The sequence below is a fragment of the Nematocida homosporus genome, assembly GCF_024244095.1.
Source record: "Nematocida homosporus strain JUm1504 chromosome Unknown 4506, whole genome shotgun sequence".
In the NCBI taxonomy this organism is placed as follows: Eukaryota; Fungi; Microsporidia; genus Nematocida; species Nematocida homosporus.
This window is the reverse complement of record NW_026250662.1, coordinates 1-26,213: the sequence shown is the minus strand read 5'-3', so window position 1 is coordinate 26,213 and position 26,213 is coordinate 1. Positions and strand designations below refer to the sequence as shown.

General features: G+C 41.5%; 11 protein-coding genes across 11 annotated transcripts; 9 read left to right on the top strand and 2 right to left on the bottom strand.

The window, feature by feature from the left end:
* Nucleotides 1-56: 56 nt before the first annotated feature.
* NEHOM01_1704 (uncharacterized protein) lies at nt 57-2,090 on the top strand (the record flags this gene model as incomplete). Its single annotated transcript, XM_051490582.1, has 1 exon — nt 57-2,090. The coding sequence occupies one exon, from the start codon at nt 57-59 to the stop codon at nt 2,088-2,090; it is 2,034 nt and encodes a 677-aa protein (XP_051346542.1).
* Nucleotides 2,091-2,519: 429 nt separating this feature from the next.
* NEHOM01_1703 (uncharacterized protein) lies at nt 2,520-4,448 on the top strand (the record flags this gene model as incomplete). The annotated part of the gene is made up of 1 exon (XM_051490581.1): nt 2,520-4,448. The coding sequence occupies one exon, from the start codon at nt 2,520-2,522 to the stop codon at nt 4,446-4,448; it is 1,929 nt and encodes a 642-aa protein (XP_051346541.1).
* Nucleotides 4,449-4,798: 350 nt separating this feature from the next.
* NEHOM01_1702 (uncharacterized protein) lies at nt 4,799-6,037 on the top strand (the record flags this gene model as incomplete). The annotated part of the gene is made up of 1 exon (XM_051490580.1): nt 4,799-6,037. The coding sequence occupies one exon, from the start codon at nt 4,799-4,801 to the stop codon at nt 6,035-6,037; it is 1,239 nt and encodes a 412-aa protein (XP_051346540.1).
* A 233-nt stretch (nt 6,038-6,270) lies between these two features.
* Nucleotides 6,271-8,391, bottom strand: NEHOM01_1701 (uncharacterized protein; the record flags this gene model as incomplete). Its single annotated transcript, XM_051490579.1, has 1 exon — nt 6,271-8,391. One exon carries the CDS (start codon nt 8,389-8,391, stop codon nt 6,271-6,273), a length of 2,121 nt encoding a protein of 706 aa, XP_051346539.1.
* A 1,199-nt stretch (nt 8,392-9,590) lies between these two features.
* NEHOM01_1700 (uncharacterized protein) lies at nt 9,591-12,434 on the top strand (the record flags this gene model as incomplete). The annotated part of the gene is made up of 1 exon (XM_051490578.1): nt 9,591-12,434. One exon carries the CDS (start codon nt 9,591-9,593, stop codon nt 12,432-12,434), a length of 2,844 nt encoding a protein of 947 aa, XP_051346538.1.
* Nucleotides 12,435-13,194: 760 nt separating this feature from the next.
* NEHOM01_1699 (uncharacterized protein) lies at nt 13,195-16,449 on the bottom strand (the record flags this gene model as incomplete). The annotated part of the gene is made up of 1 exon (XM_051490577.1): nt 13,195-16,449. One exon carries the CDS (start codon nt 16,447-16,449, stop codon nt 13,195-13,197), a length of 3,255 nt encoding a protein of 1,084 aa, XP_051346537.1.
* Nucleotides 16,450-16,874: 425 nt separating this feature from the next.
* NEHOM01_1698 (insulysin) lies at nt 16,875-19,811 on the top strand (the record flags this gene model as incomplete). The annotated part of the gene is made up of 1 exon (XM_051490576.1): nt 16,875-19,811. One exon carries the CDS (start codon nt 16,875-16,877, stop codon nt 19,809-19,811), a length of 2,937 nt encoding a protein of 978 aa, XP_051346536.1.
* Nucleotides 19,812-19,981: 170 nt separating this feature from the next.
* NEHOM01_1697 (uncharacterized protein) lies at nt 19,982-20,731 on the top strand (the record flags this gene model as incomplete). Its single annotated transcript, XM_051490575.1, has 1 exon — nt 19,982-20,731. The coding sequence occupies one exon, from the start codon at nt 19,982-19,984 to the stop codon at nt 20,729-20,731; it is 750 nt and encodes a 249-aa protein (XP_051346535.1).
* Nucleotides 20,732-21,538: 807 nt separating this feature from the next.
* NEHOM01_1696 (uncharacterized protein) lies at nt 21,539-22,939 on the top strand (the record flags this gene model as incomplete). The annotated part of the gene is made up of 1 exon (XM_051490574.1): nt 21,539-22,939. One exon carries the CDS (start codon nt 21,539-21,541, stop codon nt 22,937-22,939), a length of 1,401 nt encoding a protein of 466 aa, XP_051346534.1.
* A 936-nt stretch (nt 22,940-23,875) lies between these two features.
* NEHOM01_1695 (uncharacterized protein) lies at nt 23,876-24,856 on the top strand (the record flags this gene model as incomplete). The annotated part of the gene is made up of 1 exon (XM_051490573.1): nt 23,876-24,856. The coding sequence occupies one exon, from the start codon at nt 23,876-23,878 to the stop codon at nt 24,854-24,856; it is 981 nt and encodes a 326-aa protein (XP_051346533.1).
* Nucleotides 24,857-25,150: 294 nt separating this feature from the next.
* On the top strand, nt 25,151-26,050 carry NEHOM01_1694 (uncharacterized protein; the record flags this gene model as incomplete). Its single annotated transcript, XM_051490572.1, has 1 exon — nt 25,151-26,050. The coding sequence occupies one exon, from the start codon at nt 25,151-25,153 to the stop codon at nt 26,048-26,050; it is 900 nt and encodes a 299-aa protein (XP_051346532.1).
* Nucleotides 26,051-26,213: the final 163 nt, after the last annotated feature.

The following is a 26,213-nucleotide window of genomic DNA, read 5'->3' as shown; positions in this document are numbered from 1 at the left end:
TTTTTTTCCTTTTTGGGAAATAGTTGCGTATAAAGAAATCAGCAAAGATTTTCAATATGAGCGAGAATAACTCCAACTGTGTTAAGGTCTTGGAGACATTAACTGGTGATACTACTATAATGGAAGAAGGCATTTTTAGAGAGGAAATCACTAAGATGGAGAAGGACTTTCTAACCCCGAGGACGCCGCCAAAGGAATTTTTACGATTACTGATTGCTTATATTGCCGAACGAAGATCCACAGACACTAACCATTTGCTTAATTATGTTTCTTTAACTACATCCTTTTCAGATCAACAAAATAGCGAGTTGGATCAAAGGAACAGTGCGCTTTTGAATCAAGCGCTTTCCCAGATGGTTTTCATTCCTAATACACAACGAGCTATGGATTATGCTAGAATCGCCAGGTTTGATTTGAAAGAAAGTGGAAAGACGCCTAGCATTGCTGATAAGAAGGTCAAGGTGCAGCGGGTTTTTGAAATGATGGCCGGTGATTGGTATACTCTTCTGGTGAACATGGGAATTTATGCTGAAAATTCAGAAGATTGGCGGTTATTTACTCTCTTGGAACAAGCATGTGTTGAGGCGCGAGAAACCCATCATTATCAAGTCTATCTTAAGTACTTGCACCATCGAGTTGAGAAGGTGAAAGACGAGGTGGGACTTTCGACTAACGCATCCGACCATACAATAACGAACTTTTTAGCTCGTGAACGCGGATGGGATCCAATACCTCAAAAACGCAGAAGGGATCCAATACCTCAAGACGACGATTCTATGCGTGAAGTACCGGTTGAACTTGATTGGATGAACAGTTATTGGGCCATCAAATGCTTGCTTACTACGCCTTGTCTTGACGACCCAAAATACAAGTTTGACTCCACGACTGATGATAAGGCTCGATGTGGGTATCATGCTCAAATGGCTCGATTACTTCAGCAGCACGACATGCATGCTGGATTGCCAGAATATAACCCCAATCCAAATGGGTTAACACCCGACGAGAAGTTTATTGATACTATGCTAACCATATTAACTTCTCATACTATTGCCGAGCAAGCCGAGATTTACAGAAACCCAAATGTGCCTCAAAACCAAGAGGTGATAACCAACCAAAAGATGGCTATTAGGGAGGCAGCACTAGAATACATGACATATTTAAAACAGGTTAGTCAAATGGATGTGGATAAACTATGCTACGAGGCCCCATCTACGGCTGCTTACCAACACCTACTAGAACTAAAGAAGAAGAAGGCTAAGACAATACTAAACTTGCTTAACCAGTCTGATGCGAACAGAACACTACCGCCAGCTGCGGAGTGGTTAACCACAAAAGTTATCAATGCCGAAAACGAAAACCCAGCTAGTCTTCTTGACCGCCTTAAGTACAATGAGCCTACGACGATAGGTAGTTCGGTGAAAAGGTTTCTCCATACTATGTCCCTATACGCACTCTTTTTCGTGTCTATCTTCCTTACCAGCTTCATGACTTATATTAGTGTGATGTATTGTTATTGGCTAAGTGACTTTAATATCATGTTTGGCCTAGTTAATATCGTTACATTGTTGATGGCCATTCTATCTTTAGTCCAAATAATGAAGATAACTAGTATTGCCCGGGCCGAGAAAAAGAGTCCCTATTCCGTGCTTACAGATATGCTAGCTCCTCTCTTGTTAGTTACTTTTGGCGCAGTTGCCCTATCTACCTTGGTGTTTTATCAGGCGGAGAACATTTCATTGAACTTGCATGTCAACCTTCAAGTAGGCCTTTTCCTGCTTAGTCTGGCATCTTTATATCTTGGTTGGACAAAGAAGGAGGAAGATACTACAACTGGTGAGCATAAGGTAGGATTTTGGAAAAAGACAGGCGGTCGTTTAAAAGTGGTATTTGGGTTTGATTATTCCTTTGAGGATGTTAAAGCGAAGATTTTACAGTGGGGATTTGCCACAATAGTTCAAGTTTTGTTTATTATCTTGATTGTGGTTTTGGTGCTCTGCTGGACTAAACTGCCTGCTATGGATGACGTCATTAAAACCATCCATGCAAAGGTCGTGGCATACAACAACAATTTGCAGGGTCAAACTCCCTAATCCGGCCTTTTTACCATAAACTAACACGTTTTCCTTAGATCAATAAATCAGATATCTGAGTTTTTATTTACATTGTCTTAGTGTAATCTTTGTGAAGTTGATATGGTTCATTAGTCAGCACACTCTATTGAAGAAATTCTTGGAAATAGATATCGAATGGGTTAGTGTTGCCCGTGGGCGAATGACGTCATCAGATATGCAAATTAAAATGGTTAAATTATTGTGACTTGGCTAAATCCGGTTATTGGCAATGCATACTGCGTAGTGGTTGTATGCCGGCACTGCATTTGGTTGTTCTGTTTAAATTAATACTGTAATAATGTTTTTGGTGGCCAGTAAATCTATTGGATTATTATTGAAATTTTTAATTCGTATTTCCCAAAAAGGAAATAAATCGGTCATTATTAAATCTTTTGTAAATAATCAGCAATGAATATGAAACTTAATCCCAAGACGCATAAAGTTAAATGGGAGTATATAGACCCTACTGGGTATGAAGAGAGTAGTGAATGGGAAAAAGTACAGAAGGATATTCTAACTCATCAAGATAACAAAAAGGAAGTCAGTATGTCTACCAAGGCCAATCGGTGGTTTATAGAGAATTACTTTCTATCCATGTTTGTAGGCCACCTTACGATTAATGATGAGAGTGGTGTTCCCGACCCGAGCTTAAAACCTTACATACAATGGGCCGTTGACAACATGGTATATCCCAATGCACAAATAGACAGTTCGAATACCGAACGAATATGTTATGACCAAAAGAAAGACAAGATTATTGAAGCAATCCATGCGGATATAAAGGAGCATCTCATGCAATGGGCTGTGATTAAATGCAACTTGGACGCGTTGGACCAGGCAAGGACTGACCATCAGAGTGTATACTCTGGGAACTACACGAATGTGGCACAGCGTTTTTTTGCTCTATACCACTATCAATCACGCTATCTGCCTTTCTTTAAGTCCTTTATCGAAACAGAGAGGGCGATCAGAAATAAGAGTAAGGAAAAGGATGTACAAAGATGGCCAGATGTGATTACCCCGTTGGAAAAACGCCAGCTTATTGAAAGAATAACCCGGGATGGCTTCCCGACTGTTTTGAAAGACGCTGCTGCAGCAATCAAAGACTACCATCGGGAAAGAAGTATTAAAGATGGGAAAATGAAATCCGAATCTAGGCAGCCATTGACCGATGATAATTTAGCACTCATTCAAGCACTTATTGACTACCAAGAAGATCTGATTACCTATGCTGCTCTTAACCCTGATAACAAGTATTATCAGCAATTGTTCGAAACTCTTAGCAATCCATATATATCGGTCATGACTGACGATAGAAAAGCTAATGTTCAGCAGAAACTAGATGAGCTATTTTTTGAATTCCTCGCCACTCGCCCGTCACTTAATGGAGATCAAGCTAATAAGGACATAAATGCGTATGTCTGGAGCGGGGTTGTCCGAAACGAGATGAGTCCGCTTATAGTACATTCTGATGCTCTTAAGCAACATCTTAATTTGCTACCGCCCGCTCCATCTGCAAGCCGACGCTCATCTATAGGCCGACGCTCATCTGTAAGCCGACGCCTAAATAACTTTACAGACTTGGATGAGGACGACGATGCAGATATAGAGATTACATCGGAACTATTACAGGTTAAGAACGTGTCCGAGGGTAAAAACCAGGCAGCTGCTGATTACAAGAGTCGAAAAACTATTGCTAAAGCAGCTAGTATAGGCATTGCTGTTGTCACTGTGTTGCCTCTTCTATACGCCACGGCTTTTGCCACCTCAATGACTATTTTCGGTATCTTGATATTCTCAGAAACCTCAAAATTACATATTAAGATTGGTGGTCTCCTTATTGTTGCAGTCAGTTTTCTGCTGGTCGGAATTGTGCTGTTTATGCATAAGCTTTTGCCCTCTCTGTGGAGTTCGCAATCTCAAACCGACTCAACCCAACTGTCAAAACCTAAATTCAATCACAAGAATATCAAGGATTGGGTTAGTGTTGGGTTGATAGGCGCCGTAATTTTTGCAATTGTGATCTACACTGTTGTTAAAGACGAAGGAGTCGTCCGGGGTATTTTTAGTGCGGTTAAGGACCAGCAACTTCTCCACGGCATTGTGTTTGGCCTTTTACCTCTTGGGGCGGGAGTTTGGCATACATATAAGCAGAAAGCGCGTAAAAGCACGATATATTACAAGCTGATACTTATTGGTTTTGTTGTCATACTAACTCTGGCTCTATTTACTGCCAACTCAATTCAGCCATCTTCTCATACTAGTTCAATTGCATCAAGTTCCATATCCGTTCATTCGGGGGGTTTCAACCCTAACAACTCTAAGATATATGTCTAAAGGACATTACCGCTTTCTAAAAAGACGGGAATACAATCACCAACTACTAAATCCAATACTAAATCCAATACTAAACCCAATAAGGAAATTTTCCTGTCTATAACTAGGCCTGAAAATGAATAAATATGAGAGTTTGAAAGATAGACCGAAGAAAACAACTAACTCTATAAGACATGTCTATTCACGCGCGCTACTTTAACCACCCACAACTAGATAGTACTAACTCAATTCAATAAACTAGCCAATAACACTACATTCTTTATTATTTACCCCTTAAATTAATACCAAAACATTCCCCAACATAATTTACGCCGTATCTATATTAAAAATCTAGCACAACAGATAATAGTATGAGAAAACTGCATAGAGGAATATGCTTGGCGCTTTTAGCTGGAGTAACAGGTTTGGGAGGATACAAACTAGCTAAGTGGGCGCAGCAAGATAAGTCAAATTCTGGCTGGCAGTCCTTGAAGGAAAACCAATCTAGTTATTGGACTAACCTGTCCGACTCAATGTCTGGAATTAGTATTATGCCAGATGGACAGGCTGTTCACTTAAGCTGCACTTCCTTTCTTAAAGAAAAGGCGGCTAAACACGAGCTGATTGTGCCGCGTACGTTCAATTCAAATGACATATTCAACCTACTACGCAAGCCAGCATATGAAACATCCCAGGGGAATCCCAGGGTACTTGATCTTAACTATCACTCGGTCTTCATCTTTTACCACAACTTTCCAATGGAGAAGTTCCTGGACTCTATCACGTACTTTGAGCGCATTGAGTGCCGCGAACTTGTTATTCAAGTATGTAAGAAGAAGCCCAGTTCAATTATTTCATTCGGCGATCTAAGGGTTATACTCGACACATTTGACTTTCAGCTGCTAAATCTGTTTGGCCTTGAGATAGAGGATCCATCAAGTGAATTCAGTCTAAGCAACTATAAAAGATCGGAAGGCAATCGGTCGATTTCTATCAATCTTTATGATATGTCACACGCTTCAGCCAATGCCATTATGCACTATTTAGCTAAGAGTCGAAATCAGATTACAACCGGAATTACACTAACCCACTGTCTAATAGAAAATCTAGAGGTGCTAAACAGCTATAGTTGGAAATCACTAGCTTATTTTAGTATTGATGAGGCTCCGAAGCTAAAAAGCGCCGACCTAAGATTTTTGATTTTTGGCACTATCAATATTCTTAAAATCATGAGTGTTCCATCGACTTGTGAAATTAAACTGCCACAAGTAGATGCAGACATAGACACGCTTTCACTCGATTGGGACATGTACAAGTATGTACAAGACCATCTGTCCAGCAGTAACATCCGCTTACATGTCTGCTCGCTACTAAACATATCAAATATGAAGATAAACCAAAAACAAATGCTCATAGATTATCTTGCACATAAAGCACGGAGTATCCATTTAAATCGGTGTCTAGTTCTTGTTGAGCTGTCGACCGCCACGAAGTTGTCTCGGGCCGCCCTCAAAGAATGGGAGAGTCTGGAATTCGAGAACTACCAATCCATCCCAGCCAGACCTGGGCTAATGGAACAAACAGTAGTTGGCTTTTGCTGGGCAAACTAAAGTTGTCTATTGAGTTGGGTTTGGATTGAGTCTTTGGATGCTTTGGATTGAGTCTTTGGATGCAGTTGAAACGGATGGTTTTGGCGTCATTAAAATAGTGTCTAGCTATAGTTGATTCGATGCCGATTTGGTTCAAGCCATGAATAAAGAGACTCTTTTTATTAGATGTGTTTCTGAATTGTTAAACCTAGGAAAAGCCATCCATTTTCGAAATGGAAGACTTGTGATTTGATTTAGTTTTGGAATTCATGGAAACGCTTAAAAGGATAGAGATTAAATAGACCAACGAGATTGATGGAGGACTCAGAAAGTATTAACTCCCAAGAATATCTCAAGGCCAATAACAAGGGCGGGTTAAAGGTGAACTCTAGTGGCTTCTCAGTAATATCATGGGCATATGGAAACATACAAGTAGTAAGAGATAAGCTGGGGTCGTCTGAGAAGTCGTGCTTTTCCAGAAGGACGAGTTGGGTGAGATAGGATGGGCTTGTGCTTGGCTTGCTATTAAGAATGTCTGTCAAAACATCTCGCTGGGTTTGTATCGCCTTGAGTAGCAGGCATAGCTCTCTCTGAGATAGAGCACATTTATAATCTGGGGGATAGTCAACGCGGCCTTTGCAAGGATCCAAAACAAGGCAGTAGAGGCATTTGAGAAAGGCGCTGTTGCGTACATGCTTGAGAAGGATGGAGTTATAGATGGCTGGGGCAATAGTGTTTGATAGAAGGTGCTGAATTGCTTCGGCCACTTGTGCCTCTTTAGGAGACAGTTTGGCAATGTCTCGTTGGATAGAGATAGCATGAGAAGCCAAAATAGTTAGAATTGATTCAATATTGGGAAGAAAAAGGTTATTGGTGGCATTCTGATTTGGAACAACAGCAAAGAAGTCAGATGCTTGGGTTTGGCTTTGGCTTTGACTCGAAGGGATAGTGGTAGATAGGGATAGCAAAGTTGTAATGGCCAATGTTGTTGCTGATGCCATGCTGAGGAGGTTTCCGGTATTATCCTGTGGATGGGCGGTTTGGCTGTCCGGATTGGAATTAACGGCGGCTGGAGTTTGTGCTTCTATTTGTTTTAAGACACTAATGATGGCTTGATTGGGCTTAGTTGCTAAGCTGCGTTCAATACTAGCCCAATCTAAGTTTTCTTTACTATACTTGATTGTATTATCGTATGGTCCAATAACACAACTGAAAATCAACGGATTAGTGCTACTTATATTCAGTAAGGCTTGCTGGTAGCGTTGAAATGGCTTGGAGGTAAAAAGCGGACTGCCTTTAACAATGCGATGAATTTGGGTTTTGAGCACTGCAAAGGTGGCCGGGGTCAGTTGGTTGTTCTGAAAGTCTTGGATGTCGTACTTAGCGGTGAAGATAAACAGCTCGCGAACAAGCTGGTCTAAAAAAGCGAGTTCCTCTTGGACATGTTGGCCGTACGCATCAACTAGCTGCCAGCCGGATATAATATTCTTCAAAAGAGCTATGGCCGGGGTGCTGGCTGGGTTGTAGTTGGCATTGTGTAGCAAGCCTTCTATGGTCTTCCATGCCTCTGGAGTTAGTATTGGTTTATGTGTGGTTTGGCCCGGGCCTAATAAGCATTGCGGTTTTAGAGCCTTAAGAAGTGTTTTAACCAGAAAGTAGATTGGGTTAGGAGTTGGGTTGGTGTTTGAGTTGGTATCTGAGTTGGGATTTGGATTAGTGTTTGAGTTGGTATCTGGGTTGGGAATTGGATTGGGATTTGGATTGGGATTTGGGTTAGTATTGGAGTTGGCATTGGGGTTGTAGAAAAGGTCGCGATGAATTTCTAGGAATAAACGGCAGGCTTCTTCGTGGCTTTTAGACGCAGTCTTAAGATAATTGGTATACATATTTGTGTGTTGGCGCGAGGAAGGACTCTGCTGCGAGCCAAAGACCAAGTTGTAGACACTAGCGAATCTATTGGCTATCCGAGTTAGTATTGGAGCGGGGCTAGGCGGTGCGGGCTCGCTAGAGTGCTGGGTTAATATTGCGTCGGAAACTGGGGCTATAGGCGAACAACTAGGATCGGCTGAATCATTAGGCAGTGTGTTTTCGGTTGAATCATTCGTAGGGTCCACTATCTCTTCGGTTTCATTAAAAGGTGTGGTTGAGCGGGGGGTGGAGGAAGTTGTGGATGGAGTGAGTGATAAGCTTGTATGAGTGCTGAGAGAAGTGCTACTACTATTGCTACTACAATCTAATTCGAATATATCTAAATTGGTTTGCCGCTTGACCGGCACAAAGCCTTTGTGACAGTAAATAAAGGCTATGGCCCCCGAGGTAAACACTAGAATGGCCGAACAAATGAGAGTAGTTTTCATGAGTTTAGCAGTGTACATGTTGGAAGCTAATGGCCGGACATAGAATTTATATTAGCTCTCATGTGATAAATGATTATGGTAAAGATGCTGCAGAAATGACACTACGTGTCAAGACATGCGACAGCATGGGTGGCATTAATATTAAGTTGAAGAGATTGATGTTTTTGACAGCCCCCTTATAACGAGTGAATTCAGATACTCTATCAGCCACGGCTCACTAGGCAAAGCCTAATACTCTTTATGCACCACGGCAAATTGGATTGGTTTTAGTCTTGTATTCTGATAAATAAAGGAGATGCATTCGGGTTAGTATTTTATTACGTGATGTTGTGTGGTTTGGTCAAAGTATTACGTCATCTATTGGGTTAGTTTGAGTTAGTATTGAGTTAGTATAATATGATAGTAACAAGGACTAATACGAGTAGATGCCAAGAAGATGATAGAACAGGTTGTTTATACGCACGGGGATGATAGATAGATTAGGCACTTATTGTGGATGGCGAGGGAATGCGGATGATGGAATAGTGGATAGATATTCTATACACTCATGAACACTAGTGGATGCCTTGTTATTGACTAACTGTGGTGTCTATAACATTCCCCCATACGTCTTAATGAAGATCTCGAGATATCTCTACTTTTAAACGAGTAAGTACATATCATGTAGATATTCATTCCTTACTACTTTAAACAACCCAATACCAAACCAAACTAAACCAGCTCAATTAGAGTATAAATATACGACGAAGACCGACAAAAGACTCTCTATGATTTCCATGACATACATGAAGGATTCGCACAGAACTATATCAGAACTAGAAACGACTCAGACTCGCATACCAACTCAATACCAACCCAATTAGCCAGATTAACCCAATTTGTCTTTCGTTGAGTATATTTGGATGAGAGGTCTCTATCCTCCCCTGGGACACAACAGTACTGTTAGTGTTTTCTTTGATTGTTTGAATCGTTGTGGATGCTTTGGGCTAAAAAGTAACCTGGGCTTTCCACATATATTACTTTGAAGTTGTTTGATCAACTGGGACAGTAAATGGCAGCTATAATTAATGTTGCAATCATCGTTTTATCATTTTGATATTGTGAGAAATGACACAACTCTATGCCCAGACTAACTATTAGCTAGAATCAGTCTAATTCCATCCCAATACCAGTCTGATACCAAACCGATATCTTTGTTTTAATCTAATAACACTTACATGGAACATATTCTATATAGTAAACGATCTCGCCAAATATCAAATCTATGGACGTTTTGGGTGCTCTTTGGCGCTCTTTTGACCTTCTTGGGTGACACAAAGGCAAGCTATCCTTCGTTCAAAAGCATTCAATGTCGTAATGGCGCGCACTTGGCTTTATTTTCCTCGGAACGTACTACCGTTGATGAAGGTAACACTAGGATTACGATAACTTTGCAGCTAGACCAGCAGGTTAAGGCCGTCCAAAATATTCATCGGCTGGCCTGCATCGAAGTTATGCTTTCTCTTGTTATCCGTTCAGTTACTAAGCATTATGCTACCCCCAACTTAATGCGACTATTTAAAACTGTGGCCAAGGTGGCCTACGTCTGTGAAGAGAGTCGTATTAAAATAGGCTTTAGTCTGGACTCGAGTGGCTGTCTCGAATGTACTTTAAAATGCCTGTTCGAGATTCTTGAGTTTGGCTTTAGCACTGCATCTTTTGAGAAGGCTACCGCTCTTCTTTTTGACTCTACCAACTTAGACCCATGTGAAACCAAACACCATCTGCAGCTAATTAGCGAGAAATACGATCTGTTCGGCCGATCGGCCGCCATGACAAGAATTAATGATAACATGCGCGTATCCCTGAAAGAAATCAAAAGTCTCTGGGAATACATAACTCAGCCTTCAAATACTCATATTACTATTTGCCATGACGGCTTCATGACTAAGTTGGCAACCCTTGCCCAAGCAGCGATAGAGCCAACGATTGTACGACCGCCCATAATGCAGTGGCCTTTTCAAGACTCAATTGTGCTACTAGAGAACATCCTAATACCAAACTCAAGCAACCCGGCCAATTATGCCAATCCGATTTTAATGTATAACTCGCCCCAGGCATCCACGGTCTTTTCGATTAACATGCCTGTTTTTCCTGATGGCGATAGAAGCACTGTTAAGAAGCACCTGGCGCTAATCTGTTTTCTGTTGAACTTGGACTGTCCCGGCTCTTTGTTAGCGACACTAGGTACAGACCACAACATTCGAGGCGGACATGCTAGGCCGTTGGTTCTTGGCCATACCACTTACATTAGCATGGATTTCGTGCTGACATCTGATGCACAACTGATTAAGGCTTTCCATACCATCTCAACTCAGCTAAAATGTTATTTAGTGCAGTTGCATCGCTGGATGGGTTTTGATTCCTTAGCTTTAGAAACCAGTCCAAGTCGTAACCGGCTCAGCGATCTAACACTCATTAACACGGAGATTTGCAAACGAATCGAAGCTTCGTCCAACCAAATGAAAGGCAATTGGTTTGAGAGAATTACAAGCACAACAACCATACCCCCAGTTACTTGCGACATAAACAGCCTTCACTATATGCTAAAGTGGCTAATCGAGAGTTGGAGATGGAAGCGATATTGCCAGGAACCCATTGATCAAACGCAGGAGCATGAAGTGTACCCGGCCTATAACATCAGATACAGACTGGTCAAAGAAGACACTTTGGCCATGTCCTCTTTCAGCACATTGGGTGCAGCACTGAAGGGTCTCAGTCTCTACACTTGGCCGTATGAGAATAAGGTTGACTTTATCAATCTCTTAAAGCAAACCGAGTTTGGGGCTTCTTATATGCAATCCTACATTTCTACAGTCTACCCCGCCATAAACCTAGCTATTCAACGAATCGACTTTCTTAAGAGCGCTGCCGGCAAGCCAACATTCTACATAGCGTTGTATCCTGCCTTTTTTACCAGTCTAGACATGTACATTTCCGCCGTTGGGTGGATATTGGTGCATATCGAGCGAACTAAAACAACGAGGTTCAAAAGCAATGTCCGTTTGTGGACCAACGAAACAACCCGGCTGATTTTGACATTTGAAGGGGCAGCAGAAGCCATCAAGAAAGATCTGATTGGATTCTTTACTGAGTACCACCACCCAACAGAATCTAATTCCAATCAAATACTAAGCCCGAGCATCAAAGCCGCAGGAGCCAAACACTTCCTACATAAGTACGCCAATCCAGTTGCAAGCGACATTAAGTATGCCGTGCTGGCAATATTGGGCCAGCCTATTATTCACCCCCAATTTTGTCTCACGCACATAGAAAAAGCCCGCGAGACGTCATTTGGCTACGTGCCACTAAAATGTGCTAGGATTCAACTGATTGCTCATAACTGCTGGGCCGCAAATCTGGATGTATTGTTAAATGATAGCAGTATATACCAGAGCGCGGAGACCCCAACCCCGACTGAGCCCCTGGCCTCACAATCTTTATTTAACCCAAATGCGGAGTATTGGACATGTTCTCTCCAATTTAACCCGTCTCAAATGTACCAATCGTTTGTTCTCGCCACCTTCCTCCGCTACTTAATCAAGACAAGAATATTGAGTAGGGCAAGAAGCACTCTGGCCTTCGATCCCTCCATAGAGATAGATATTAGCACGGTTCCAGGAATTGTTCAGCTGACTATTATGCGTCCCAAAAAAACAGACTCCGACTTAAAGACTCCCAAGGATCTTGTTACTGAAGCCGCCAACGAGGCTCTCTATCTAACTAATTCCATGTTCGAGTCCTATAAACAGAGCCTTCTTTTACAGACACCTATTCTGGAGCTTACTAAGAGCTTAGTTCCCGAGCAGGTCTCCGAGTATTGGGAGCTCTACTGGGACAATCCTTTCTTTGTCTCCGATCTTTACTACTTCTGCGATCAACTTACTCCCATTGATTTTTACAACTTCGCCATTACGGCCGCAGGCAATCTTTATCTTTATGACTCGCCGCAGCAGGCCGAAGAAACAGCCCAGACCAATTGTTCAACTCAAGCCCGGCCAATGCTATTCCAAATGGGTTAATTTGAGTTGAGTTAAGTTACTATTGGGTTGAGTTTATTGATTATGTGGGTAGAGTGTTTTGCCGTAAACATAATATTGAGTTGGTCTTGATCGAAGATAGCACGACAATAATAAAGAGCTGAACTGATTAGTGTTCTATATTTAAATACGCACTCAAGGCACAAGGATTGTTGAGTTAGTATTGGGTTAAGTTAAGTTGTGTTAAGTTAAGTTAAGTTATGCTATGTTAAGTTGTGTTAAGTTGTGTTAGTATGATAAATCCAACTGCCACTATTAACTCAACCTAATACCAACCCAACTGCCACCACCAACTCAATACTAACTCAACCTAATACCAATCCAACTGCCACCTCCAACTCAACCTAATACAAACCCAATTTCACTACCAACTCATCTCAACTTAACCCAATTCAATAATAAAATGTCAAATTGAAGCGAGTGGTTTTGAAAATTGAATGGTTGTGTTTAGTTTTATTAGATTAAGTTGAGTTTGATATTGAGTTGGTATTAAGTTGGTAGTGAAATTGGGTGGAATGAAGCAGATGTAATTGTGATGGAATATCGGATGGCCCTTTGTGCCAGAATAATAGGATGTTTGGGTTGGTATTGGTTAGAGAATATTTAGATAGTTTAGACGTTATTGAATCGTTGGGTCCTCGGCACTAAATATAGTTAAGAATCAAAATAGTTGGTCTGCTCAAATCGGATTGGTTTGGGTTTAATTTATTGATCATGTGATTAGTATTGAGTTAGTATTGAGTTAGTTCTTAAGATTGTTCATTAAATCAGCCATGTCTTGGTAGGTCGTGTAAAAATAGTATTGGCCGCTCTCTCCCGTTGTGTTGATGAGCCATTTGGGGTCAATAGCAAAGCCATCGTTGCTGCTATCAGGAACAACAAAGGTAGATGAAGAAATACTTATAAGTTGATTAAACCTCTCTAATACACATAGTTGATGGCAATAAGGACATGTTAGAACAGTCTCATTTGTTATCTTAGTGGCTAGAGTCTTAAAGGACAAGGACTTAAAGGTTTGGGCGGCAAGAGTACAATCAATACAGAATGGATGTCCGCAGCAGAAGTAGCAAAGCACTGTAATGTTTTCCTCTGGGCTGGAGTTAGGGATGTGTTTCTTGATGCTTAGCTCGTTTTTGGCCATATTCACTTGTGGCCGGTAAAGGGCTTTGTTACAACGCCGGCATTTAGGTATACTTTCACAGGCTTTCATTAGTTTGAGATCCTTTATAATCATTTGAAGAGACGCATTCGAGTTATCATAGTTGGGGATAAGTTTTTGAATATTGTTACAGTAGGTGTAGAGAAGAGATAGTATTTTGTATGAGACAGCGGTGAAGGTGGGCTCGGGAGATGGGCCAATTGTTATTAAGTTAGCCCAATATGGCTGTAATGCCAGACAGATCGGGTCTGCATTAGGAGTAGTATCCTCAATTTGGATGGACTGAAGATAAGGCAGATCTCTAATCATATATTCGTGCGAAGCTATTGCAGTTCTCTCTTCTTTTGTCCACTTAACGTTAGCCAGCCATAAAGTAGTTATATTCTTAAATTGGCCGGCTATCCAGTGAATAATAGTCACTAAGTCTGCTGCAGTTAAGAACTGGTTGCCATTGATGTACAAGAGCAATTCCGTCGCCCATTCGTATTGGATTGAAGCCGGAGATGGAGGCAAGTTTGTCGGACTAGAGAATCTGGCCTGGTAATTAGTGAGATCGGCTTTTAGGGTCTCAAGTGCAATTTCACAATAAGCCAACTCTTTCATGCGTGCTACATGAGGATGGTAGGTGTAGTCTATCCCTAGGCTGTAATTTTTAACGAGAGTGGGCAGGACTTGAATGCCTAGAGCCATGAAGGCATGTAGAGCTTCTCTTAACGAGCCAAACGCTATTCTGCCCGGTAACAGAAACAGTTTGGACAGTCCAAGTTCTTCAACTGATTTCTGTCCCTTATGATCATCTATATAATTAAACAGTGAGAAGTCCTTGAGTGTCTTTTGCTGGTGGAAATACTTAACCTCATTTAAGCCCAGCAGAGTATTGATTACAAGTTTGGAGACGGTTGCAAATACAGGAAGAGCTAGTATTTTGGTAACGGCAAGATTGGTAAAGCGTTGGTTTAAAAGATGTATTTCAGTTGGGCCGGTAAAATCATAGCGACCTAGCATGCGATAGATAATGCGCTCGTCTACGTCGTCTAAGAATAAAGTCTGAAGAGTGAGGCGGTACTTGGGGTATTTGTCCAACTCAGCTTGTAGCCTGTCCGGGTCGAAGGTGGTGGTAGTTGGCATATCATCGTGAATGTACGAAATGTAGAGTTTTTGGGCTTTGATGTTCATTAGTCGATCTAAAAGCCCATTGCAGTCTTTCACTTGGCCCAGGTAAGGAGTTCCGTCTCCAGTAATCATAATGGCCGTGTAGCGTATATGCTGGCAGAAGAATTTAGAAGTATCCCGGGGAAAGTAGCAGAACAGTCGGATGATAACAGGCTCTTGGAGTGTCCAATTTGGATTGTTAAGTGCATCACCAAGGCACACAACCTTTCTATTTTTGATATCTGCTGGCATTCTGTCTAAAGCCCCGATCTCGCAAAGCTCGTGTAGCCCCGTATGCAGGTCACATCGGACACCAACATAACTGGCATGTACAACGCGAACCGAGATGCCATATTTGGCAAAAGAGTCCGGAGTAAACAATTGATCGTAGTAAGACAGCGACCTGCACACATGATTAGGAAAGATTCTATAATCAACCTTGAGGGCATAAACACGAGATGCGGGCCGGGTTTGGATTTTGTGGGCGTCGTGCATGTGATGGTCCCAGTGTGTGTTATTGTGTGGATTGGAAATAATATGAACTCTGATTGCTGTTGGGTTGTTTTTTACAAGATACTGAATACCGGACCATTCACCAATTAGAGTTGTAGTTTGGCTAGTGCCAAGCCCCTTCTCAAGACCCTTTATTGTTGGACAGAGGCAATAGCGAATATCAAAGATAAGATTGGCGCACTTATGAGAAACTTGCCGAAGCATGACCAAATCAATGACAATATCGTCTCTTTGGTACACAAGTATGAGGGAGAAATCGTCTACTAATGCAAAGTGGGATAGGTAGGTAGCAATCTTAGGGACAAGGTTGGCACTAAATGTGATGTTTACGACATGCCGCATTACAGCCAAGTTAACAAGCAGATTCTCTAGAGCCACGCCCGGTGGCAAAAGAGAAAGGAGTTTCAGGCTTATTGCTACATTGCCGGCATGCTTAAGTGTGTTTTGTGCCTCTTCCCGGCATCTGGTCCGATCGGGGGGAGCCATGCATTTATATATTGGACTAAGGTCATCAAAATGAAACTGTAACTCTTTGCACTCAAACATGTTAGCCAGTCGGCATAAAATTAGTAGGGTCGTTTGTTGGCAGCGTGGGCTGATGCTGATATTCTTAATAATAACAGTATTGACCTTAATTACTGCGATCCTTCTTAGTTCATTTAAAACGTACATGGCGATATCGGCATTTGGATAGTCACGCAGTTTAAAACAAATGCTTTTATCTAAACAATCTACTGCATATTCAGGCATATTCTCTTGTTTCAATCGGGATCGAGCTAGTTTTGAGTTAGTGTTTGGATTGAAATGGAGCCTTGATAGCTGCTGAGGCGAGTAGAATACAATCTGTATATTTGGCACATCAAACTTCCATACAAATCCAATTGATTGTAGCGCTACAATTGCCGCATCCCTGCTATAGGCTATACCCTCAACCCCACCGGCCCAATTCAAAAGTATTAGCAGAGCGCACAAGTTAATGCCAACCCAATTGCATATCATTGTTCTACAACGGTAAAACTTGGCCGCCGAAGTAGTAGTTATTCGAGAAACGGCTCTAACACCATGGCTAGGGTTAAGAAAGAGTTTATGCATGGTGGCGCAGCCTAAAGAGCATTTTGGCATGCTCTGAACAGACGGGGGCAAGAAATTCATCCTACGCAGAGATAGTGCCATAGTCCAAGCAAATAAAATTGAAGATAGCCAGACGACACAGGCTTACCTAAAAAGGAAATTGATAAGAAATATGAATATTTTCAGGAAAATAGAATATCTAGTATTGGTGTGGTGGGGGTTGAGTTGGGTTGAGTTAGTATTGGGTTGGCGACCAATCAGCTTCTTCTTTGGCAGACTACCAACTGCAGCTGGTTTTGAAGCTGAGTTCTATCTAAATAAAAACATATCACGTTTAGTGTTTCATATCAACTTAACTTAACTTAACTCAACTCAATACCAACTCAACTCAACTCAACCCAACCCACACCACACCAATGCTAACTTAACTTAACTCAACTCAATACTAACCCAATTCGAATGGAACATAAAAATTACCCAATTAGGAAATTGGTCAGCTATTGATCAAAAAAATTAAATATCCCTCTATGATTAGTAAAGCCAAAACCAATCGATTATTGATTTTAGCCGGACTTACTATGTTTATACTTGGTGCTGCTGTCTTTCTTCTAAGATTCGGCCGATTTAAACCCGTCTTGTTTCGCAGCGGCCAACGCTACAACAATTTACAAGGTTCACTCGATCCAAACAGCTACAAAACCATTGTTCTGCCCAACAAACTCCAAGTTGTGCTAGTTACTAATCCCGAAAGTCTAAAAAGCGCTGCTTGTTTAAAAGTTCAGGTTGGCAGTATGCACAACCCCCGCGATCATCTTGGCTTGGCCCATCTTTTAGAACATGCACTGTTTATGGGCACCAAGACCCATCCCGATGTTAACTATTATCGAAAGTTTATCCAAGATCACGGCGGGAGTAGTAACGCTTCAACGGCCCAAGAGTACACAGAGTATCATTTTGATGTTTCATCAAACTATCTCGGCCAAGCACTAGATATATTTAGCGGCTTCTTCAAGTATCCACTAATTGATGCTCAATACCTCGAAAAAGAACTGAACATTGTGCACAACGAAATGGAAACAGGAATGGGTAATGATGCCAAACGAGCTTTTATACTTGGATTACATCTTACCAAACCCGAGTCTCCACTATCGAAGTTCACAACTGGCTCGCGCGAAACTCTCAAAAGCACCAAGCGAGAACATTTGCTTTGCTTTTGGAAACAGTACTACCGACCAGATAAGATGCAGTTAGTAGTCTATGGAAAAGAGTCGCACGATGTCCTAGAAGGCTATGTCAAAAAGCACTTCTCGGGTATCAAGACCTATTCTGATCACCAGTGGATCTTTTCCGATCCACCCTACGAACTGCTGGGTGACACCCTTCCCAAACCAAGCGAAACTGATACGTCACACGAGCTAATCCGACCTGATTTGCAAAACAAACTGGTATACTACAAACCCCAGAGCTCCAAAGCCACAACAACCCAACTAACTGTTAAGATTCAGCTACCCCAATCACTTCATGCATACAAAGAGAAGACAGCCGAATTTATAGTTGCCGTGTTTAATGAAGGAAAAGAGTTGAATGGATTCAACCTGCTAATCAATAATGGTGTGATTGTATCTACCAGCTGTTTTGTCAGTAGCTCTACCACCAGCACATCTATAACGATTGGGGTTAAGTTTAAGTCCAGTACGCAGACTCAGATAGAAAGTGTTCTCAATCTCATCCAGGCCAAACTAGAGCTAGTTCGCCAAATGGGCACACAAGAGCTCTACGCCACTTATAAGAAGATATTCCAAAACCGAATGGAGGATCACGATCCCTGCGGACCACTATCCACGGCTTTAAGTATTGCCGAAGACCTTCCATGGATGGCATTAGAAGACATTTTCTCTCTATCATACCAATGGGAGGCCTTCAATGCCAAGGAATTCCATCGTTTTGTTGACATTGCGCTGGACCGTTCAAAATGGCTAGTGACGGTTCGAACAAACGAGCTACCAGCCAATGCTTCTCTCCAGATTGAGCCCTATTACTACATTAAGTATGCGGTAGTGGACCTAACTGGCAAAACAGACGCCAAAATAGATTCAATTGCCCAACAAATGGCATGGAATACCAACTATGTCTTTGAAGAGGTTGATTTAACTATGGCTAGAAAGAACAAGCAGCTTTCGGCTAAGTTCGGTAGTCTTATTACAAACACCAGTGTCTGTCCCTTTATTGAAAAGGGCGAAGAGGCGTATGCCATTTCCCATCGCGAGCCCGGTTTAGACGCCCATCTTATCCATAACAAAGATATCACGACGAAAAAGACCAGGGTAACAATTGTTTTGGAGACGCGGGAGTTTGAAAAAGACGTTGCTACGTATGTTGCTTTTGGTGGGTACTTGGCTGCTTATGTGAGCAATTTCATTATTAAGCATCGTGAGCAAATCAGGATATCTAACACCAATATATCGTCTCTTGATGTTGACACTGGAAAGCTTCGCATAACATTCCACGGGTATCCACTAGCTATCCAGGACCTCATTGATCTATTCTTTGTTGATTTTGCTGCTTCTCGCCAAGACTCTCTTGTCCGAACCCAAACAGTTACCCCAGCAGAACTTGAGAGACTTCTTTGCTTAAAGCCCTATGAGATTTGTCTGGTATTGGGATTTAGAATGTACACTCATGTGCTGCCTTTTACCCCAGCTGAGCTCATTGCGGCCGCCAAGAACATTAAGCTCGAGGACATAATTGTTATTTCCCAGGCCAAAATATCTATCTTTGTGTTCGGAAACACCACTGAAAACGAATTCCACCAGATCATTACAACAGTCAAGAAGCACGTTACACCAATCCCAGCGCAGCAAATTGCCATGTCCAGCCCACTATCAACGCGTCTTGAACTGCCTGCAGAAGACAAGCTTAACAATGCTATCATGTTAATCCAGGAAGTGACCGGATTTGGCCCAATGAGAAACTTTGCGATAGCTGCATTGATTTGCCAAATCGAAGAAGAGGCATTCTTCACTCAGCTCCGAACCAAAGAAGAGCTTGGGTACATTGTTGGCAGCCACCTCACTAGTGGTCGCAATAAGGACTGGCATCTTGCCTTTATTGTCCAGGGGTCAAAAGACTTAGCCCACACCGAGTCCCGCATACAGGCTTTTATCCAAACCATAAGCAGCCACATTGCCGGTCTCTCTGATGAGGACTTCGAGAAGCACAAGGTGTCTCTTATAACCGATCTAAAACAAAAGCCTGCTAACATTACCGGCTATGCCAAGAGTGTATGCTTTTATTGGGAAGACATTGAAGAAGGTCTGGAAGCCGCAGCCAAAACCCAAGCCATGGTTGCCAGTCTTACCAAAAATGACTTAGCTGCCTACATGCGCCAACATGCCAAGAACTTTGTGACAATCTGTTCTTCTAACAAGTTTGCTAAGTCGGTATCTGCGCAATCTACCCAATAAACTCACTTAGGTTTTGAATAGTATATGCTGTATTTTGTTTGAGTTAGTATTGAGTTAGTGTTAGTGTTAGTGTTAGTGTTGAGTTATTATTGAGTTAGTATTGCAATTATCATTGTGATGGCTGCTTTTAAAACCCAATCCAATAAGAGATAAGAAACGCACTGTTAAAAATGAACTTAAAGTTTGTGTCGCTATACTGTGCTCTGATTGTAATTAGCTTGGTTGGAGCAACTGGCATGTATGATGATATAATTGCGTATATTAACACACCTCCAATGGATGAATACACCAAATGGGTGTTTGCTATGGCCAAAAAACTACTCAAGAGAGATTTAGAGAAGAAAATGGTGGCTAATGGGCTAAAAGAGTTCGAAATAGTTGATGATACAACAAATTACAGTTTGACTCTGTATAATGGTATGACGAAGAGAATTGGCTTTAAAACCTGGAAGCTTAAACTCAATCCAGACACGCCCTATACTGGCGATAACAATTGCAGTATTACCTTCTTCTATCTGACCAAACCTCACAATCGGGCCGGCCTAAAAGAGAAAATCCAGCGAGCTTTTCCGACTGAATTGATCGAATTGTCCAAAATTGAAGAAGATCTGGTGGTTTCTGGGGCAATAACGGATAAAAGATCACCCAATCTTAATATTATACTGCAGTGCTTTTACCATACACACCCCTCTCTTCAAATCCGAGTAACATGGGTGAATTATAGCAGCCTTAAAGAAGAAACTACACCTCCAACCATCCGCAAGCCAGAGGATATCCCGGAAGATGCCGAGATCTGTGGAATACTTTTTGATATTTGTATAAGTGAACATCTTGATTTCTGGCAGCCAGTTTTTGATAATCTCAAAAAAACACGTTCCATCAAGTTTATCAGAAATAATATCACTTCTACTGATTGCTAATGGCAATAAACTGGGTTAGTGTGGTGTCCGTGCCATCCCCCACGCATCTTTAATGAGGCTCTCGAGATATCTCTACTTTTAGACGAGTAAGTACAGATAATGTAGATATTTATTCCTTGCTACTTTAGATAAGCTAAGATATTCCAAAACCAACTCAATCTTGTTATCACTTGTTTCAGAGTATAAATATACGACGAAGATTGATAAAGACTTTCTAAGACTTCCTATGACTTCCAGGGGACACATGAAGGATTCGTACAGAACTATATCAGACTTAGAAACGACTCAGACTCGCACCCCAGAACCTCAACTCGAACCTCTAATCAATAAACCCGACATCAACCTGAATGATGATTTGTCTCTCGCTGAGTATATTTGGATGAGAGGTCCTATACCTCCCCTGGGGCACAACAGTTGGTATTGTGTTGGTATTGTGTTAGTATTGGTATTGTGTTGGTAGAAGTACTACTGGTTGAAAACGGCGTGTAGCCACTTACCAACACGAGAGTTAGTATTAGTATTGGGTTAGTAGTGCAATTGTCATTGTGATGGTTGTTTGTGAATTTTAAGAAAATTGAGAGATAAGAAAAGCAGGTAATAGTGTAGCAATATATGGTGTAGGTTATAGAAATTAGATACAGTTGTTGTTTGGGTTAGTTTTGCTCGGACTCGGCTGAGTTGAGTTGATTTATAAATTAGAATTGCTTGTATTTAGATAACAGTTAAGTTCAGAATTGGGTTTAGTATTGGGTTAGATTAATTTCGAGAGTATAAATATGAAAGTTAACAAGAAAAGATTAGCTTCACATGACTCAAGTAAAGAAATTGGTAATTATAAACACAAAGGGGGTGTATGTCTGGTTGTGTTGTGTTCTGATAGGGATTAGTATGGTCTTGGGTGGTACAGGTAGCAAGTCAAGTACTGAGATAGCAGAAGAAGAGATGGAGCCAAATGCAATGGCCAATCCAACTAATCTATCACTCAAACCAGAATTAAAGAAGACTAAAGAAGGATTAATCGCAGGCTTAAAATGGTTTGAGATAGTTGACGAGAAAACCGATTACACCTTGACAGAACTTAACACGGCAGCAACGAACGCACAATTTACAAGATGGAAACTTAAGTTTAACTCAAGAAAAGCTTCGAAGAAAAGTAAATGCTTGATTTGGCTGCTAGCTAGTTCAAGTACCCAAAACCCAATCATCAAAAGCATTCAATCTAACAATATCATAACACTCATAGAGGATACTCTAGATGTCTCCACTCATTATTTTCCAACGGCTAATGGGGCCACAAAAAACAAAGAATCCGCCTCAGCGAAAGCACTCTTAGATTTGTTGCAAGATAAACATCCGCTTGAAATAGAAATACATTATTTGGTCAATACAGACTCAGCAAGCTGCTTCGCTTCCCAGTTCAGTACTTCATCCGCACTTGAAAGCATTCCAGACCACAGGATAGTTTATGCGATTGAGTGGTTTGTTTTGATAAGAGAAGATATCGATTATTGGAGACCAAGACTTCAACAGATTCAGACGAAATACATAGACATGAATCTCCCAACCATATTCGATGAAAGTGCCCAAGAGTTATACAACAAAAAGGTGGAGGTTGCCGGGACAGCATTAGTCAAGAAACTAAAGAAAGACTTCAAGATAAACTCGCTCCCCATCTCAAGTGAATGTACCGCGAGAAATTATATTGACATGTGGAACATGCTTGGTCACATCACCTGGAAATTTAACATCTACGCAAATAATTACGATGACGACATGAACATTGCGTGTTTTATTTATCTGAGCCCTTGCCCAGCTACCCCAAACAGGGCCGATTCAGAGAAAGAACCCAACAGGCCGCTGGAAATAATTAAATCCGATGGCCTCACATGCATTTCCGGGTCCATAACAACAGACCCCAAATCCCACCAAATAAGTCTCTTATCAGCTCTAGTAAATATCAAGATAAACTTCGTAATCGAAATTCGTTGGGAAACGAACACAAGCACGGCAATCAGCTCAGCACCATCAGCCAGCATCCACCCCACATCTGAAGAGGTGCTAAACGGGTCGCAAAGGACACAACTTAGATTTAAGTGGGTTATAGAAGAAAGGCACTTCAAAATGTTCGAGGAAGTAATTAACCGGTTCGAAAGACAATACAATATTAGTATACCGGTCAGAATTGCTGATCAGCTATCGCTATCCTAATACACAACTCATTACTAACTCAAACCAACTCAAGCACTACTTGGGTTCTCAGCTTTAGCTCAGAGAAAGACCATAGCCAGTCGAATAAGTGTACTATGCGCCAGAACTCTTGTACCCTACTCAGTCTAAGCCAATCCAGAAAAAGGACCCACAAGAAAGGCCATAGCTAGAGCAGCAAGCCCAGCTCAATAAGGACACACAGGACCGGACAAAGAATCCGAATAAATAAGACAGCGACTAAACCTACAACAATGAAAGAATCCACTATTTCAGACAAAGTAGAGAAGGTAGCACTTTTCTTTTGAAAGCACCATAAGAAATTGAATTAAGTATTGAGTTAGTGTAGTGTAGTATTGAGTTGGTATTGTGTTGGTATTGTGTTGGTATTGTGTTAGTGTAGTGTAGTATCGTGTTGGTATTGTGTTGTGTAGTACTCAATACGAAGTCCATCTTAACTAATACATCCTCTACTAAAGGGATTCCTTGAGATAGGTGTGGGTACCATTTATTGAATAAATATAGGCATGAGTGAGTATGACGTCATATCGATTATATCGATGTTTAGCGTAGATGTGCAAAACTAAATTAGTTCAAGCATCCTAGTTGTATTGAAGTTACGTGTTAGTATTAGTTTAGTACTAAGTAGTGCGTAGTTTGCCACTAGTCAAATTGGTCGTATTAGTATTGTGTCAGTGTGGGTTGATAGTGATAGCGGCCGTGGTCGTATGACAGCACTACAGTTAGTATGTTGCTCTGGCCCAGTATACTCTATCCTATCCAACAATAACCCAACCCAATACGAACCCAATACGAACCTCTGGTTTGACAAGTAGCGGTTATCGAGTTAGTATAGGGCTTAGCTTTAGTTTTACTATTGCATTGAGTTAGTGATGGTTGCTTTTGAAATTTAATAAAATGCAGAGATAAGAAAAAGGAATGCCAGGAATGAGTTTGAAGTTAGTATTAGCGTGGTTATGTTTTGTTATGGTGTGGTTTGGTGTGGTATTGGGTAGTAGTGATAGCAGTACTAGCTTAGATAAAATGGAGTTATCGCCAAATACCGAATTGTCGACTGAGACAGCTTGTTTATTAGGTGAAAGTAATCCATGCGTAGAAATGGATAATTTGCATTTATCTGGCCTAGATAACTTCAATAGCGAAATGTCAGAACACCAAATACACATTATGAAGGAAAGAATAACTGCTTGTTTGGAATGGATGGGTATAATAGTTCATCCTTTGGTAGGAAACCGGTTGATAGAATCTCGCAATCCAGATGGCTCCATAGGCTGGATTTTTGAGATGAATTCAATAGAGGATCGAATGCGAGTGGTAGAAGATATGCAGGCAAATGAACTAATAGACTATTTGGATGAATTGAAAGGAATACCAGGCGTACGTAAAGTCGCCACCATATATCGCCGCCAGGCACTGAAAATAGAAACTAACAGTTTTCATATTCTCCCAACCCCCAACTCAACTTTCAAGCCAACTAGTACTAACCCAAATGAGGAATCGATAACCTACCAACAGTGTCTAGAAGACCTACAACCCCTGAAAAAGATCACTAGTCCGAATCCGATAAGGATTGTCGGGGGGCCAGCGAAAAAGGTGATACTAGACCAACTTGAGCTGCTATTGTTTCTACTGCGGATTGCGGATAGTCCTACAATCGAAATAGACTGGCTAGACGTGTATATGTCCTCGTTTGATGCGAAATCAATAGATAGGTTTAAACCTTTACTGAAGGATATCCCCGCGAAGCTGAAAAAGAGCGAACTTGTTATTAATATCATTAGTGCATGTGATCATGTGCTTTGGGGCGCCTTCCTTAAGTTGGTCGGCGAAAAATACGATATTAAAATGACGTTTATGGAAGGTTATCCGACAGTGTCGCTTAATGCCAACTCAACTTAATAAAAGTCTAGTTAGTATTGGTATAGTGAATATTGTCTTTGAAATTTAAGAGGATTTAGAGATAAGAAATAGGAGTTGGTATTGGTATTGGTATTGGTATTGGTATTGGTATTGGTGTTGGGTTATGTGTGCAGTGTTAATGTGGGTTTGGGTTGGGTTGAGTTGGGTTAGGATGGTTTGTGGGAGAGAAGAGTGAGATAGTCAGATTGGGTTGGGTTTGGGTTTGAAAAGATCAAAATGATCAAGGAATAGTGAGATAACAAATTAAAAGGATAGAAGAGATAGAAAATTCGCATGTTCAAGTTCTTAAAAGCAATACGCGTTAGGAGATCTTATCTTTGGGCTAGTGCTCTGTTATTTGAGATGTTATGGTCGGGGTGGCTGGATATGAAGGTGGCTTGTAGTGGTGCAGAGCATCCAGCGCAGTCGGATTCTTCTCTCCCTAACCCAATAGGCCAGGCGAGTGGGCGCATGGAAGTAGACCCAGTGGATTCCGCAATTCAAGTAGAAGAGAACAATCCACCCACGCCATCTAACCCAACAGCACCCGCACCACCTACACCACTAACTACACCACCTACACCAATAACGCTTGTACGAGTACCATCTGAAGTCAAGCCAATAGTCGCACAACTACAGCTCCTACAGATGATTAATGACCCAGCTGACCACATCTGGTTGCCCCACCAAACCCAAGACAATACTCTCCAGTGGATTCTTATGCTTAATCCAGAGAAAATGGCACTAAGTAATGACTCAGCATATAACCCAATTCAATGTATTATTATTCCTAAGTCGTGGAAAGAAACCGAGTACAACAGATGTTTCGAGGGGTTGACTCCCCTACAAAGGATCACAGGCCAGGCGCCTATGGTTGTTCTGGGCCTATGCTTAGAATATGGTCAGGCATCTTTTAAGTTGCTTCTTCTGCTGCTGCGCATCCTAGCCATGCCTCGAGTAGAAGTACATTTGTACGGCCAGCTCCAGCCAGACGAAAGCCATCAGGCCAAGCAGACACTGGCTAGCCAGGCGTACTTACTCAACGGCCTCCCAGAGGATATAAGTGCCCGAAAGACTCTTTTACACATACATACGCTAAATACCATCGAGTACTGGAGAGATATTCTCGAATTAGTCATCCAGACGTACAGAGATTTAGAATTAAGAGGAGGTGCTATTATTGGATTAGTATAGGTTTGTGTTGTGTTGTGTTGGGTTGGGTTGGGTAGGTTGATGTGCAGTGAAATGGATTGAGTTAGTATTGGGTTGAGTGAATGACTTGAGTAAATTGACACAAGTTGAGTGAAGATGAAATCTTGTAAGTAAAGCTTGCAGGGGTTCAATCAAACAAATCAAA